Source organism: Pyxicephalus adspersus, chromosome 9 (assembly GCF_032062135.1).
Source record: "Pyxicephalus adspersus chromosome 9, UCB_Pads_2.0, whole genome shotgun sequence".
In the NCBI taxonomy this organism is placed as follows: domain Eukaryota; kingdom Metazoa; phylum Chordata; class Amphibia; order Anura; family Pyxicephalidae; genus Pyxicephalus; species Pyxicephalus adspersus.
In genome coordinates, this window is record NC_092866.1 from 24,671,116 (window position 1) to 24,688,501 (window position 17,386).

At 36.5% G+C, this 17,386-nt stretch overlaps 1 protein-coding gene across 1 annotated transcript in view; it reads left to right on the forward strand.

The window, feature by feature from the left end:
- FTO (FTO alpha-ketoglutarate dependent dioxygenase) overlaps window positions 1-15,971 on the forward strand; it is a 64,651-nt gene extending 48,680 nt beyond the window's left edge. Inside the window, exon 8 of the mRNA XM_072422946.1 lies at window positions 15,858-15,971. Within this exon, the coding sequence (XP_072279047.1) occupies window positions 15,858-15,956 (99 nt within the window). The 3' untranslated portion in view covers window positions 15,957-15,971. The remainder of the gene's footprint in view (window positions 1-15,857) is intronic.
- The last annotated feature ends 1,415 nt before the right edge of the window (window positions 15,972-17,386 follow it).

The window sequence follows — 17,386 nt, forward strand, 5'->3', positions numbered from 1 at the left end:
ATTTCTCAAATATATTATCTTCTTTTAACTAATCAGAACTAGTCCAGTGTTCTCCTCAGAAATTTTTTTCAGCCGGGTGGGGGAAAGCTGTAGCCGGGTGGTCAAAAAGGGTGCGGGGCAAGACACAGCAAATTTAGTGTTCCCAGTAGTTTATGCCACAGGTATCCAGTAACCCCTATTAGTGTCAGTGTTCTACCTACCCCCTATACTTTGTTCCAACTTTCCAATGTTAGTATGTCCAATTTTTCCATTCTATGTATGTCCCAACTGTCCAGTGCTGTGTATTTCATCCTACTGCCTTATGTTCTAAGTTTCAGGAGTGTAATGCCTTGTGTAAGTAGTGTAATAGTGTGATCAATGTGGAGTAACAAATTAGGCTTAGTTCACATTAGCAGCAAAAAAACTGGGCCATTTACTGTTCCTGAGTGACTATTGGTAACTGCTAGGCACCTGGGATTGGTAACAGGCGGTAAGTGCTGGGCTTTTTCAGAGCTTAGCAGTATTTTAAGCAGCAGTGGTTCCTGGCATGAGGAAGGGGAAATGCAACAAATGAAACCTTACTACTAATGCGAATTCCCCTATCTTCAGATGTTCTCAGTTTCCCTCTTTTTTCTAATGCCAACTAACGCCGCCTTGCACATGCACATGCATGAGATTGAGCACTTTTTTTTACATTTAAGAAAGCCTCTGAAGATGCATGCGCAGAAGAATCAGCCCGCAGCCTCTTGGTATATGTGACACAGATATCCCACGAGGCTGCATATTTCCCCCTCTACCATGGTAAAGGCGGAAGAAGAGAGGGCCTCCCCCCAAAAAATGGAAAAACAAGAAAAAACAAATATGTCTATTATATAAAAGGGAAAGTCACTCTTTTATATAATGTTAAAAATGTGATGGTGCTTTATTAGCATCATGCATGTGATAGCAGATGATGGCAGAACAGCCGGTGTCCCCCTGTCATCACTGCCCATATTTTATGAAAAAAAAAAAAAAAACTGTCTGTGAACGTTACCTACAGTGTGTAATGCTGTCATCGGCAGAACAGTGTGATAGCTGTGTGTATAAAAGTTGCTTGTAATATTCTGCAGCCTAACTTGCTGTGTTCAAACCTTCAGATCTCCTAAATCATTGGTCGTAGTGCCATGAAATTTTAAGGTTACAATGTACCCTCATAGCTACTAGTAATCAATTTCTTTAAGGAAATAGGGGTCACAAGTTTAAAACTTGTGAAAATTGAACATTGGGGTTGCTGTTTCAAAGAAAGTATATCTGTGAGCCCAAAATTGAAAATGCAAACTGTGGACCTCCAGGGCCACCTACATAATAAGAAGCATTGGAGTGGGGCCCTAAATTTATTCCTACCTTTCACCAAACTATATTTGTCATACTATGCTACCCTGTCTGCTTCCCTACCTTGAACCCCAATTTCTCTAGAAAGGAGAGGTGCAGGTAAAAAAAAATAAAGGTGCAAGTGGAGGACACTTGTGGCTAACACCCCCAAACCTTCATCACCATGTCATTATTTACAACATAAAAAAATTCTGTGCATTAAAACGCACCTCCCTATTACACATGACTGTACCCTTCCAGTACCTGAACCCCATTTTGTTTTAGTGGGCAGAATTTATGTTCTAATGTTGCTATAGTGATGAAATTGTGGAGGATGATAGCCACAGATGTTCCCCATACATTTTTGGTTTCTTACACCCCCTCCCCCCATTTCAGGGAAATCAGAGTTCAAGTGTTAGAATGGACAGCAATGTGTAACAGGGTAGCACATTTTGATGGGGAGAGTTTTTTTATGTTCTAATGATGCCTATGACTCCTAGGTGCACTTTTTTTTGAAACAGCAACCCCAATCTTGTATTTTTATAAGATTTTATTTTGGGGACCCCGCCATATCTTGAAATTCCTTAAAGCTAGGGGGCTGCTATTTTGGTTACTAGTGGCTATGAGAGTCCCCTGTGTACCCTGAAACTACCCTGAAGTCATTACAACATATAGTTTAGGAGATATAAAGGTTTCAACACAGTGATTTCTAAAACCTTCTTGGGAGAGCTATGTAGTCATAGACACAGAGAAAAAGGTGGGGTATTAGACATTAAAAATATTTTCATACTTCTATCCTAACAAACTGTATGTGTTCCAATGGGTAAGTATTTTATACAAATTTTCTTGTAATTAGGTATGCTCTGTCCCATTGATCATTCTAAAAAGATCAGATCTAATTCCTTATCCCAGGTTTTTCAAAATCTTTGGGAACAATTTGTGACAGATTGGTTAAGTACCTTATGCATAAGGGAGGTGGTATGTTGTATGGGTGCTTGGTCAAGGCATAATTGTTCAAACATTGATGGTCGTATAGGCAATTTCAGCTTTGAGCCTTTTGTTCGGACATATTGCTTTATTTGTTAATATAACCACCAGGGGAACTCCCTATCCTCTGCTATCAAGTCCATCAAATCTGCCCTATCCGCTATTTTCCCTGGATTTATAAAAGTCAGATATTTTTGATGAAGTTTCAAATGTCCAACCTTCCAAAAATCTACTGTTCAACCCAGGTGGGAAATTTGCATTTCCTACTAGCGGTGTCAGCAAACCAGGGGAGTAAGCTTTTTCCCTATTCCTAGTTATCTTCTTGAAAAGTACAAGTGTGTTGCCTATGGTGGGATGCTTTTTGAGCGGCGGGGAGAGACTACCACTCTCAAACTCTAAAGTGTTGACACTAAAAGTTTCCTTCTAAATTCACAAAATCCTTGCAGTGCCAATGACAGTTCCAGTCCGGAACTCTGGCCAAACTTATTGCTTGATAATATTGATATAAATTAGGCAACCCGAAGCCTCCTGTAGGTTTAGCTTTAATGGCAATTGCATAGCTTATCCATGGTGGGCATTCCTGCCAGAAAAAAAACTTGTGGGGAGTGCTTGTAATTTCATAAAAGAAATTAGTTGGAATCAAAATTGGTATTGTTCTAAAAGTATACAACATTCGTTGAAGAGTATTCATTTTAACTATAAAGAACCAGAAGAAAGGTTTTCCATTCTATCTTTGCAGACCATCTCTGATCACTTTTAATAAAGGTACATGAAATATATTTTGTATAAATATGTTACTCGTTTGGGAAGTTGGATACCTAAAAATTTAGGACTCAGCTTTCCAAAAAATGGGGAAGGTATGTTGTAAGGTGGGCCAACTGTTGTGGTAGGGACACATTTAAGGCAGCGGATTTATTATATTTTATTTTAAAAAATTCCAATTCCTGGAGTAGATTTGGTATTGAAGTTTTGGGTTGGGTAAGAAAAAAACAGCAGGTCATCTGCATAAGCTGCTATTTTATATTTCTTCTTGTCTATTGTCCATCCCTTGATTTCCCGGTTCAAATTAATTGCTCTAATAAAAGGCTCCAAAGCCAGGATAAATAATAAAGGTGACAATGGTCAGCCTTGCCTAGTACCATTGTTAATTTTTATCTAATTTGAAAACATTCAATTGATTTTAACTCTAGCTGTGGGTACATGGTACAAGGCTTTGAACCAGGACATCAAATGCCTGGGAAAGCCCACATATCGAAGTGTCTCAAACATGTAGTCCCAGGCCACCCCATAAAAGGCCTTCTGGGCAGGTGATAGGAACACCCCTACACCTTCCCTGTTTGTATTCAATGTAATATATTGATGGCCTTGATGGTGTTGTCCCGTGCCTCACTCCCTAGCATAAAACCAACTTGGTCTAATCCAATTATCCTGGACTAGGAGGTCATAATTCTATTACTAAGAATTTTTGCTAAAAGTTTAATATCTACATTTAGTAATGAGATTGGTCTGTAATTGGTACTATATCCTGTGTCTTTCCCCGATTTTGGCAGTACAATAATGTGAGCTTCTGTTTATCCATCTGAAATTGATGGACCCTCTGACAGAGTTTTTTTTGCTTTTAAAAGATGTGGGACCAAAATATTATGCGTGTATGTTTTGTAGTAAAGATTTGTGAACCCGTCTAGGCCTGGATTTTCCCCTGCTTTCATTTGGGATATGGCTATACAATAAAGCACTCACCACTGAGGTTAGTTGGTCTGGTAGCACTGATTCAGGAAGTTGCTTAATTCTCAGGTTATTCCTCTTACTGCAGTTGTCCAGCTCTTCGAGTTGTCTGTAGATCTCCATTATATAAGCTTGGTGAGGGGTCACTGTTGTTTGCAGGCAGGCTTTTGCTGAGCTGTATCTCATTCCAGCTTGGGCCACTTCTTCCAATTTAGCAGTCTGGTTAGTAAAATTGCTTTTCAGATCCATGATTCCTAACAGTGATGGTTTGGTCTGTCAGGGTCAGCGGTCTCTGCGTTCCACCTTCTGGCTGGTCTGCGCCCTTAGATAACCAGAACGAGTCTCTGCTGGAGTTTTCAGTAGGTGATTCAGGTGCCATATTGGATCTGAACTCCTCAGGCCGATCCTGCTTCCGAGCATGAAAATTTTCAGGTATATTGCGGGTTTGCGATCCAGAAATCGATTGCTACTGTTTAGTAGAGGTGGTTCCTTTAGAATTTTTGCCCATTTTGATACAGAGTCAGCCCGATATAATGCTTTTTCCTGTCAGCAGTGTCAGAGCTGCACTTCTTTGCTGCCATTCCGCTCGCACGGCATTTCACCCTCTGCAAATTTAAGAAACCCATTTCAGGTTTTTAGATAACCAAGGTTCTTTCATGATAGTCCATCCTTCAGTCATAGACAGCTTTAATAATTCTGCCCCTATGTCTCAAATTGAGCATATATATAGCCTTTACTAAACAATTTAGAATCAACTTCCAAGGCTTAGTTTGTTAACTTTCAGAGGTTTTTCAAGAATCTGAATATTTTGTATATATAGATATATATATATATATATATATATACCTCTCCAGTGTACTCTCTTAGCTGCAAGAATCTTCAAAGACCTTTTGTTCCATGCCTTGTATTTTCTTTGCTGATGTATTATTAACCCGTCTTATTGGTTTCTTTCATACATACTGAAGAGATAGCAACTGGTTGAAGGTTTATCTGTGTGTCTGTGGCTTCTGTTTCTTGCTTTAGGGGCCAACTTTACAGTGCTGTTGATGAAGATTGCAAATAATGTCATTGCTAGGTCCATAACATATTTTATTTGGCCTTTGTGTTACATGTTACATAGCTATTTGGCCCTCAGGTTACATAGCTATTAATGGACTCTGATTATCTAAGTAATCAAATATATGGAAACTCCAACTAGGTTATGGCTAAATCTGATGGTTTAATAAAATTCTGATAAAGTAAAGTATGGCCTGAGCAATAAATATATATATATATATATATATATATATATATATATTTTTTATTAACATATGTAATCAGATTGTTTAATTGTAATTATCCAGTATATTTTATATATTAGTTCCCTTTGAAATTTGGTATCAGTGGACAAAGTTTTACACCGTAAATTCCAAGGTAAGCACTGTTCCCAGGAAACCAGGGGTCCATGGAAGTCTACGGTTTTATTGAGAATCCTTGAGCAGTTGCAAATTGTGTTTTCTCCAGTGGCCACCACTCTAAGGGGTTCTTCTACACTGAACACTGTTAGAGATTATCACACTTTTCACTATCTTTCAGTTATCAGTAATGATTTTTTAATCAGTGTATTTAATATTACCAAATATTGTTTTGTAAACCGTGTGAAAACATTATTAACCCTGAGTATCAACTAGGCTAGATATGCCTTTTTTTTAAAAACATTGTACAACTTACTGAGTATGCTACAATATTGTAAGCATAGTTATTATCACCTACCTAGACCTCAAAATTATACTTCCTTTTTTTCATTGAAAACCCCCTTGAAGAAATTTGTATCTGTTGCTAAGACTATATAATAAGGTTCACAGTCCTTAATGTGTTTTTTATTTTTTTGAACAGTTTTTTATCAACAGCAATGTAAAACAGCATAGAAAGTGCAATGCTCCTCTGTTTCTGAACACACTTTACATCCAGCAGGAGACCGAGCACTGTATAGCTAGATGAGAACAGATTAGAAGACAAGAGACTTCACATAAAGTGAAACAGATGTTTCTTTCTCGTAGAGGAACCTATTTGCATAAATGTAATAATGCATGAATTCAGCCTAAATGTACAAGGAAAAAGATTGTGTGTTTTCTGATCCTGAGTGTTGATTCATTCATTAAGGCACAATTTTTCATTAAACTTTCTCTCAGATGCAGCAGTGACAGACACTATTCTGTTTATTGTTTCCACTTCACAGCATTCTTAATTTAAAAAAAAACAAAAACACAAGTTTTTGAAATAACTTATTTTACCGCAGCGGAAAAAGTTGAAAATGCGACTATATTTATTAACAGTATTTTTTAACTTGGTTTTGAATTGAATCACACAACAGTCATAGTTTGGTTGGGGGGGAACACTTGTCATCTTATCTACTGGCTTCATTGGATCATATTGGTATCTTATCTTGTGAGTTCATAAGAGATCTAACGAACCATAATATATCAATAACCAAATTAATATTTTGTTTTTTTCTTTTTTTTTTGTGCTGACATGAAAAAACTCTTTGCTTGAGCGATATAGTGTGTGATAGTCATTCGCAGAACTTACTTTCTTTCCTTTGACAGCAAATTAAAGGAAGCATTTACCCAGCAGGCCACACATTGAAAGTAAGAATTACACAGTAGACAACTAATCATGTGCACCCCAAATTCTTTTGTCTACCTATAAAAGTAGAGGCATTGTGGGATACTTTAGTATGCACACATTATTTAGCACACTGTCAAAGCAAGCAAGTCTAGTTTTATCTTTAGTATAAAAAATGTGCTTTAATAAAAAAAAAAAAGGACCTGTTTAAAACCGCAACACAATTAAAGTGAGAAATAATCTAAACCTATGTGCAATTGATTCATTGTAAATAGGCATATGGTCAGTGAGTCAATAAAATTATTATATTATGTTCAGAACTGTCCTCCAAAGCATTGAATGCTGTATTCAAATTTGTACATTTTGTACAAACAACGTTTATGGTGGGTCTTCAGCTGATAGACAACTAAAACGTACACACATGCACACAAGTACAAAAATTAGATTTGTGGTCTGGATGAGGTTGGATTGTAAACAAACCTCTTCATTTTTGTCATTAGTGCCTTCCATGGACCTTTTTTCTAAAACTTATATGATCTTGGTATTGAGTAAACTAAAACAAACAATACAATATCCTTTAATGCACATACATGAGTTCTGGTGATTATGTCATCATTAGGCACAGTTGTATAAACCAAACGCCAGTTACTTAAATATTTAAACAATGGAGATATTGACTTTTCAGCATTGGTTGGATAGAGCTATTGGTTCTTTAAAATCATACAATATTAGAGCATGTGAGGATACCAAAGTTGATATGCTTACAGGGGATTTTTACCCATTCACAATCTACTGTTAATACTTTTTGATAGAGGGACATTATCAAACAATGACATGACATGTCTTATCCTGATGATAGTATGTATTTGCTCCAATGCAGTCAATCAAAAATAAAGTAAAGCAGCTCATGTATGTCTTGAAGTATGGATTTTCTCAGGAGAGTTTGGATATAAAGTTTGGACCAGTAACATGTAAGCTTTCAGTAATGATATTGTAACGATTCATGGTGCTTTGGGATCCTGGTGCTTGTAACTGATCTGTCCTCATGCCTTCCACAATGATCATAGCATACACATTTTATTCAGCACATTCCCTTCCTTTGATTAATAGCAAATTTTTATGTGCATAAGAAACATACTGTACTTCTTGACTGGTAATCCTTCTTGATTATTCCAGCTACAAATCTTTACCTAATATGGCTTTAGAGTATACATACATAAATATTTACAGACATTTTTATATAATCATGTTAGTAATGTACAATAGCTTCAAATACTGTAGCCAATTTAAAGAATATTGTTAACTAATATAATATATATATATTTTTTTTTGAAAATGACCCACCTAATTATAGGTCCTCGCAGATTGCCTTTTATATTATGTAGACTAACGCCCATCTTTTGTTAGATTTTAGCCAACTGTCAGGCTGTGTTTTTAAGAATCACAGTGGAATATATTTATTTACTTGTACTTATATGGCGCCCACATATTAGGCATCGCTTTACCATCCATTGTCATATAACTAACCATACCTCAAAGGTGCTCACAACTGAATGTCCCTACCAAAGTCATATGACATTGACACAGCATAAAGCCGATTTTAAGGGCAGTTACCCTAACTGAATGTTTTTGGAATGTGGGAAAAACCAGAGTGCCCAGAAGAAACCCATAGTGTCCTGGACAGGATTTGAACCAGTGACCTAACTCTACAAAGACAAGAGTGCTAGACTATGAGCCACCCGTGCTGAATTTGTGTCTTAATATGTCTTAATATATTTAAAAAACTGAACTTTTTTATTGTAATTGCAAAAAGTTCTTCCAAGGGAACCACAAACCTTATGTAAAAAATAGAAAGAATATGATGCCAAATTTAGGGGATATTTAGAATCATCTACCTCAATTTTCCCAGTGAAAGAAGATAAAGGACCTGGCTAAGGCTGTAAATCAATGTTGTGCTATAGATTTACAGCTCATTATTTCAGATTAAAGCATGGAGTGTCCTGGAAGGAATAGGTGGGCCAAGCACTCCATCCCCTTTCCAGGCCACAAAATGAGGATGGCTCTGGAGAATCTGGCACAGAATAAGAAGGCACCTGCCTATGAGTCGGGGAAGTTGAAGCCTGAGGCCAGGTGTGGTTCAGGTTGACAGGCTGTGTGCAGCCTGTGAGACCCAGGAGGTCTAAAGTTGTTGGGATTTTTGTGTCATGCTGTGAATAACATTGATCTCCTGTGAGGGAAAATCCTGGATTTTGCTAGGTTTTTTGGACTTATATGTATAAAAGTGGTCTGAGCGCCCTGAAATTTAACTGAAACCTGAATATATTAGGTGAACCTAATCTCCTAAACTAAATCACTTACAATGTTGGGGTACAACTAGGTGTATCTTCCATGAAGATTTTAAAGATGTAAAATGTGTTAAGTAACTAAAACCTAAATGAGACACATATGTAAATGTGCCCCGATACAGTACTTTAGTCAAGGACATCAGAGTTATTTACTACCGGTAAGGGAGTTTTGGATGTTCAGTTAGCATAGTAAGTTATCCTTCATGGAAATGTTCTCGTAGCTTAGAAAATGCAGTGAGAATACTGCAGTGAGAATATTCATTTATGTCCAAGTTAATGTAAAAAAATGCTTTGTGCTTGCACACTTTTTGGACAGTTGAAGTCAGCAAAGCTTCACCTCTCAGCAGCCTAAGTGAAAGTTCCTTTGCAAGGTGATGCGAGTAATATTCCTTTTGTTACATGCAATGAATAAGTCAGATATGCATAGAGCACAGCAAAGCAGTATTGCATATTAATATAACGTTGTGTTGCTCAAGTAATTACTTCAATGAAATGTAAAGCCACTGATATAGGTTGACATTTACAGGCCACTATCCTTTGGGAAAAGGTAATCTGCCTACTTGAACAGCAAACTCTCCACAGACCTGAACTTTAAAATAAAGCAACACAGATGTCATAAAGGCAATGTGCAGTGCCCATTCTTTGTATTTCAGAGAACCCTAATTTCTGGGTTCATTAACATCATGCCTAAAAGTTCTAAGGACTGTTTATACAATTGTTCTGGAAAAAAGTGAATGATAGCAAATATGATGAACTTGTGTTCCCCTTTGAAAACCTAGATATTTGTAAATAAATTATACACGCTGTGATGGGGTTTATTTAAAAGAACAAACATTTGTTTTTGTTTTTTTCAATTAATATCTACTTTGCAAAGTGAACAGGCCTATTAATTTTAGTGTTTTCATTCTAATTCCCATACAAGTGCTGCAGACAACACACCACATGATAAACACAACATACATGGTAACAAACTGGCAGCTTGATACACAGGTGGCTTATGTAATATTAAATTGGTAGGTGTTAATTTGTTTTGAAAGGCACACTTTAAATAAATATTTCCTGCTACACAGGAGCAAGATATTAAGAAACAAGTTAAAAGTAGCAGAAGGGTTAATGACTTCTGGCTGTCCCATTACTTCCAGATGTGTGTTCAAGTACTTAATGTTAACTTCATTAGTTCCCCGTTAACACCATCCTGTTAATAATTACGCAGCAAAGAGTTTTGGCTCAAGGGAAAAAAATCCAGAATGATTGTGCAAGATCATGGACATTGCACCTGCAACACGGGTCTAAGAATGTTTTAAGAACTCTGTGGATATGGTCACTGTCCTGTTGTGCAGAGTGTAATTAGAAATATTTGGAAAAAATTATATGATTTCACCAACCACTGCCTGTGTGCAGCCAGTTCGTTCTCTCTCAGTGAACCCTTATAGATATTTTAATTTGTACAGTGTGACCAAAATATCCTGATATATTTCTGTGATATATTTTTTTCCTTCTAACAAATATGAGCTTTCCCCATAGTCGCCAAGGACTGGAAACATGAAACATCTAGATTGGATTTTGCAATAAGACTGACGATTTCAATTTTTTTTACTCCTCCTCATACCCTTTAGACCATGCAGCCACTCCCTACTGTGAAACAAGGGTAAAATTATGGTTGGCGTAAGTGATTACTGAAAATCAGTGTAAATAAATAGTTTAGTAAGGGTTTAAACACAGTTTAGGAATTTTCTAATAAATAGATGAACCAGATTTTTTTTCTCAATATATTTACCCTATACAGTGGTACCTTGGTATAAGACCTTAATCTGTTCCAGATCCTTGGATTTATACCAAAAAGGACATATACTAAAAAAAAAAATTCCCATAAGAAATAAAAGGAAAATGATTAATCCGTTCCCATGAAAAAAAAATCCTATTGTTATTGGCATATTATACATTGATGGGGCTGTATAAAATAATTTAAACACTGCTTAATACTAAAATACATAAATACAAAAGCAATTAGATGAAATACATGAAAATTTAACCTCACTTTACCTTGCTGAGAAGAGTCGAGTGCCTACTAGAATGGTGCTGAGAAGGGAGGAGGAGATGTTATGTAATCACAGAGAGTTATAGCGCAGGCTGTTCACTGAATGGTAGCAACTGGCATACACACAAAGGTTGTATACCAAGCAAAGGTTGTATACCAAGCAAAATTTTACGTGTCCAAACAGGACTTATACCACGTTGGACTTATTCCAAAGTGGACTTATACCAAGGTACCACTGTAAATTTATTTTAATGCGGACCATCATGTACACTTAAAATTCATACAGTTTGTTTTTGTTTTGTTTTTTTTTACAACCTACATAGGTGCACATCAAGTTAAAAAACAAAAAAAACTAAGGACTAAACTAAAGTAGTGGAAGCAAAAAGGGTGGCAGGGAAAAAAGCTTTTGAAGTCGTATGTTTGGAAATTAATTTGTTATAAAGCTTTGCAGCAGAAATAATTAATTTACAAAAGACACACAATAAACTTCAGCTATCAAAGGAAATAATGCAGGCAGTGGTGTTCACTAAGTAAAGAAAGTATGTTGTAGGAAATTTTACTCTATACGTGTAAGAGCATAGCTTCACAAGGTTACTGTGGATCACTGAGTTTTGCTAGGTTTTACATTTTTATACAAAGAACTGTGTCTGAAGTGAAGATGTGGTCTAGAAGCTGTTAAGATTTAAAAGTGAAAAGGGAAAATCAAACTTCTCATGCCACTGCAATTTTTAATCTGAGCTTTTTCATCGGGTTCCAACAAGTGCATATTCAAAGTAGTGTTGTACTGTGCAATTTATTGGATGCAGAACCTTTAGCCAAGAACAAGCAAACATATTAGGTTATGTTAGGGGGCTATACCTATTGAATTGGTGGCACAAAGCAAATCTAAAGAGCAGTCTTTTTATTTATGTTGTAAAATTTTGTATACTTCTACTAAGTTTACAGCATACAAAAACATTTTAGATGATGGTATACTTTCAACCTTGTGGTAACTGTTAGGAAAAGACCTTTTTCAGTTGCATTGTGATTGTGCACAAAACCAGGTCTGACCAGTTTGCCGTACACATTCCTAATCCCAATCTTTCTAAACACCTTTGGGATGGTTTGGAACCCCAGTTGTGAGTCTGGACTTCTTGTCAAACCTTAGTACCTGACCTCAACGAACTCTTTTGGACAAAGTTCTGAATGAACACAAAGGGGATAAAGCAAGTCATTTGGAATTCCCAAAGATTGTCCTTGAACTATGCTAGGGAACATCTGGCTGTGGGTTAATGTTGTATGCATACCTTGGAATAGCACAAACTAGTTCCACAGTTTGAGTCCGATGGACAGAAAAGTTCTGCTCTAATATCCTGTATCATAATTATCATAGTACAACACCTTGGTGTATGACCTCATATTCCACTTGCAGTACCTGTTTATAGTGCTAATTCCAAACTATTTGTATAAATGTGTTATCTCGTTACTGTCAGATTTTTGTTTGAATATTTTGGAGATTTCCCGTTACTTTTTGCCCCTGTAACTTTTTAGAAACAACTGGTGGCAATTGTCAAGGGGAAAATAAGGTATAGGCAGCAAACAAAATTGTTGTAAGAAGTTCTTATGTTGCCTCACCTCACCCTACACCTTTTGTTTGTCTGTGTCCCTAATGGAAAGGATTTCCCAGCATTTAATATCATGGCAGGAAGTAAGGAATAATCTGTTAAGCTTTTTTAGTTATTGGACTGTCTCACCTATTTTGGCTATCACAGACCATTTTGATTGTGGCAGTAATTTGTAGCCTCCTATATTTTTGCAGACCAACATTGTATTAAGAACAAATTCAGATAATTTATCTGTTTTATTTTTCCCTGCTAGTAGAGTAGAGGTTAGTATAAGTAGGGAAAATATAGCCCATAACGCATTAACTGATTATGACAGATTATGTACCCATCCAGCAAAGGTCTTGTAGTTTGATAAATACAGCATTCAATATTCATAGTCAGCTTGACGCATTTTTAGAAATTACTTATAATTATTTATTTTTTCCTTTAACTTTTCTGTCTTATGTGTTTAATGCTGATCTCCAAAAAAAGATGCATTCTACAAGAAAAAAAATTTAACTTACACAGAGGCAAATCGAAACACGATCTTTCCTCTTCTCCCTGGGGACAGTGCTTCTTGGCTAAAATCCTAAAATCTAGGCGGCCACTTTTTGCACATCAAAGGCCTATGACTGTAAGTATTAAAACATGTTTTTAATCTTGTGTTCTGATGAGCAGGACTTTCACAGTGGTATTTATTATAAAATCCCGCTGGTCATGCCTTTTTCCCTTTGTCCTGTTTATATGGCACTTCCCATGCACTGCTAAAGGAAGTATCACTTTCACAAAGCACACTGCTGCCGACCCTTCATTTGGGACCTATTTATGAAAAACCCATGTGGCAAAGACAAACTAATTCTTTCTTGTTCTGGCTGCTGACGTACCTTTTGACTTCCCTTGTGCTCAAATTAGAGTTTTCATGCTGGAAAAGGGAACAGGAAATACATTTCTTACAGAAAAGGAATGTATGCAGTTCTGAAAGTCAGAGTATCAATCTGGTTTAAAATAAGACCCCCCCTTAGAAAAACAATGTGGTATGTCTGGGATTGTAAAAATAGATCAAACATCAAAAAAATATTTTAGGTTATACAGAGCTTCCTATTTAAAACTTATTAACACATCAAATCATGTCAAGTTTTACAATAGTGATACATTAAAAAGTCTATAATAATTATGTTTTTCTATATTGATTTTATATTAAGCTGGCTGTATACTGGTAAAAGAGTACAATATTATGTCTTCATCTGTAAGTATAAATCTTGTATAAGTGCATCTTCTATTTAGCATTTGAGTTTTTTGAGTTTCACCTCATTTACTAAGTAATTTTCCCTTGCAGAGTGTAATGCACTTTACTACGTGAACAGCAAAAACTCTTTAGGAAATGAACCCTATTTACATGTTTAAGATTTCATAACCTTTGTTTCTAAATTGAGCTTTCTTTTGGTAAAAAGTTAAAAAGGAAGTAAAAAAAGGACCCAAAACAAAAAAAATACACTTACCTTCAATCCCACAGAGCAGTCGATCCGTCCGAAGGGTTCTTCCATCGGGGCCTGCCTATCTTCTCACTGTTCTTCCGCGCTCTTTTATGTAAAGTGAAAATTCTGAGTTTAGGTACACTTTAAGTCAGGGTTTTTTCTGCCTTGAGATTTTTGCACATTTGGTAGGGTATATATAGCAGGAATGACTGCAAACTAAAAATCTTATGACAAAATATCGCTAGTGGAAAATTTTTAGCTTGTAGGTGGAGAGCATGTCCCATATAATGTATAATATGCATGAAAAAAATAAACTACAACCAGGAATAGTGTATACAACTTGGTCAATCTAATTTCTGAAAGCTCTTGTCCATCATTACAAACTGGAGTTGTTAAGCATCGTGCCTGGAATAAGTGCACTTTTCAGTGGTATGGTGTGGTCATAAGGGCAATAGTTCTTTGTCAGTCTGGGGAAAAGCTATGCTGGTACTGTCCTAAAATAAAGAAAAGGGGTAACAGGGTCATAGTGGGATGTGATCATGTATAAAGAGACTTTTAGTTTTGCAGAGACACATATCAGCAGCTTAATGCATGCCTGAACAAAATACTCGGATAGTATTTTTTTGTATACTGAGATAATGTCCTCCTTTGGAGCCCCCACCAGTTTATTGGTTTAGGACCCTAAATGAATGCATCTACTATTATATTATTATCATCCAGTATTTATATAACGCTGACATATTACACAGGGTTTTACAAAGTCTATAGTCATGTCCCTCAAAGTGGATCACAATCTAATGGCCCTACCATAGTCGTATGTCTAGCATCTTGTCTATGTTCTGCCTGCCTAAAAGGAAATTATTACAAAGCACTTGTAGGTGATAATGATAAATCTGAAAGGGCAAAGTGTGTTTTTTATTTAGACTGTGCACTCTGTTTTTTCTATACATATAGTCATTAGAAAAAGTATGCATACCTCATGAGTGTTGTTGATTTTTTTAAAACCAGTAAATTAGGGGACAAACATTAGATAAATGTAGATATAAGTGTTCAGAGGCTATTTTCAGACAAGTGACAAGGATGTATCTTTCACATTGATTTCTAATTGCACTTGCTGCCAAAATACAGAACATAAACAGGCCCATAAACTGCTAACCAAAACTGGAATTAAAAAAAATGATTGTAGTAATGTTGCAACTACACCATAGAACTAGGTCAGGAGGAACTTTCAACAGCTGTTCAACAAGGACTCCTCATTGTTTTTAATTGTCTGAACTCTCTTGGAACAGAAGTAATTCTTGTTTACATTGTCAAGAACTTTTCCTTGCAACACAAGTATGGCACTCACAAAGGTCACATGCTTAACCCCTGCACATGGTTACAATGCAAATGTACTTCTTTTGTTTTCCTTAATGTGCACTCATACACAATGTGCAACAGTCCAAGCTAATAGCTTTAACAGGCCCACATATCTTATTGTCACTAAGACACAAAAAAGAAACATATAACTGCTTCTTTCTACTGTTGCATGGTGTGTTTAGTTTAGTTCAGTTAACCAATAATCACTTTTATCCCTCAAAAGTTTCCTCCCTAAATTACTCTGCAGCCTTTTTTTATTGTAAGACAAAGATTCTTCAGTTTAACTCATTTCAATATGTATATACCAGCTCACCCTACCATCTGTGATACCTTTAATCTCAAAGCATAACATTGCAAGTTTAAAAAAAATATATCCTCACAACGAGTGACTTTTTTTCTGTTTTGGCTGCAGGTGCAGGGTCTTCAGTGCTGTCTGGATCTAAGTAACCAGAGAAAGATCTTCTACCATGACAGACTGAGCTATCCTCTAATAATCAAGTTGAGTGACTAAGTTGTTTCCATGTGTTTCTTTATAGAATCCACCAAGGGTAGAATGATACAGTATTGTTTTTCCCTTCTTCCCTTACTAGATTTTCCATAGGAATATAACCGAGAAATCAGTTATACTCGTGGCAACAGGGGTTCAACTGTCATTGTTTTGAAGAGAAGTAGCTCTCCCAGCCAGGGTCCTAAACAGTTATGATATCCCTTAGGGTTCTAAAACTCTTTGCAAGTAAAACTAGACAATCAATACACACAGCGCCCATTCTGTTCTGTGAATAAGGGGGGGGGGGGGGGGGTGGAGTTGAGCGAGCTGCACCCCACTGTGCTTTCTTCCCTTGACTTGTATAGCAGTCGTTCCCGATCGGTCGTTCATGGATCTGTCCTAACGAATCCATGATAGACTTCGAGTGACTTCTGTACACATGCCAGATTCCCACCGTTCATCTTGGGCGATAATCATTTGACGCATGTATAAAGCCTTAGTTTTTACTTCTAGTATTTACCATATGTAACTATTTATCTAAAACCATTGTTTTTTTTTTTGCCATTAATTTAACTGGGGTGCAGGGTTAATGTTTGTTTGTTTTTTGGGGAAAATCCTCCATTGTACAGAGTCACGTAGTAATATGCACATAATAATCACATAGTGTATAAGCCATGAACCACAGTGAATCCTTAAAACAGGTTGCTTCAATGCTAGATATATAGGAGCATGTGGGACATTTTAGTCGATTTTTTGAGAAAATCAGGAGCACAAAATCTGTATGCATTTCATTATCTTAATATAGTTTTATATCACATTTTATCCTTATTTCTGGATGTTTTTTTAGAAAGGGAATGTGTTTTCTCACATAATTACTTAAGTGCCAAGACAAGCTTAGCATAAATAACTATTGTGTTTCTGTCACTAATTAAGAACATAAATGCTTTGAACCAGAGTTGAACACGCTAACTAAGCCACCTCCATCAATAGTCATTTCCCAGTGATGCATGGGATTCCATGTCACCTCTTCAAAATGCAAGTGTCTGCTGTGAACTAGTGTTTAGTTCCGACCTAAACATGGACAAGGGCAAGAGGGTTCCACAAAAGAAAGAATAACAAAGAGCACTTTCTGCTCCACTTCCTGACCTGAAAACATATGTTCACCCAAGCAGGCAGCCACTGGGATAAAGACAAGCTGTAGGAAAGCAAACAAAAGCCATGATCTCCCCTCACCTTTTCTGTGCTTTCAAACACAATCACAAGCCATGTACCATCCTGTCATCTGGTTTCTCTTGATAGACGATTTATCACTGTTTTTTCTTTACTAATTTTTTCCCCTTCAGCTTCTTCTTTCCTGATATTTTTAATTTTATAGAATTTAGCCCATACCATATGACTGATCCTGGATGCATTAGGGGTCTTTCACTTATGCACTATAACCTTTCACCACAGTT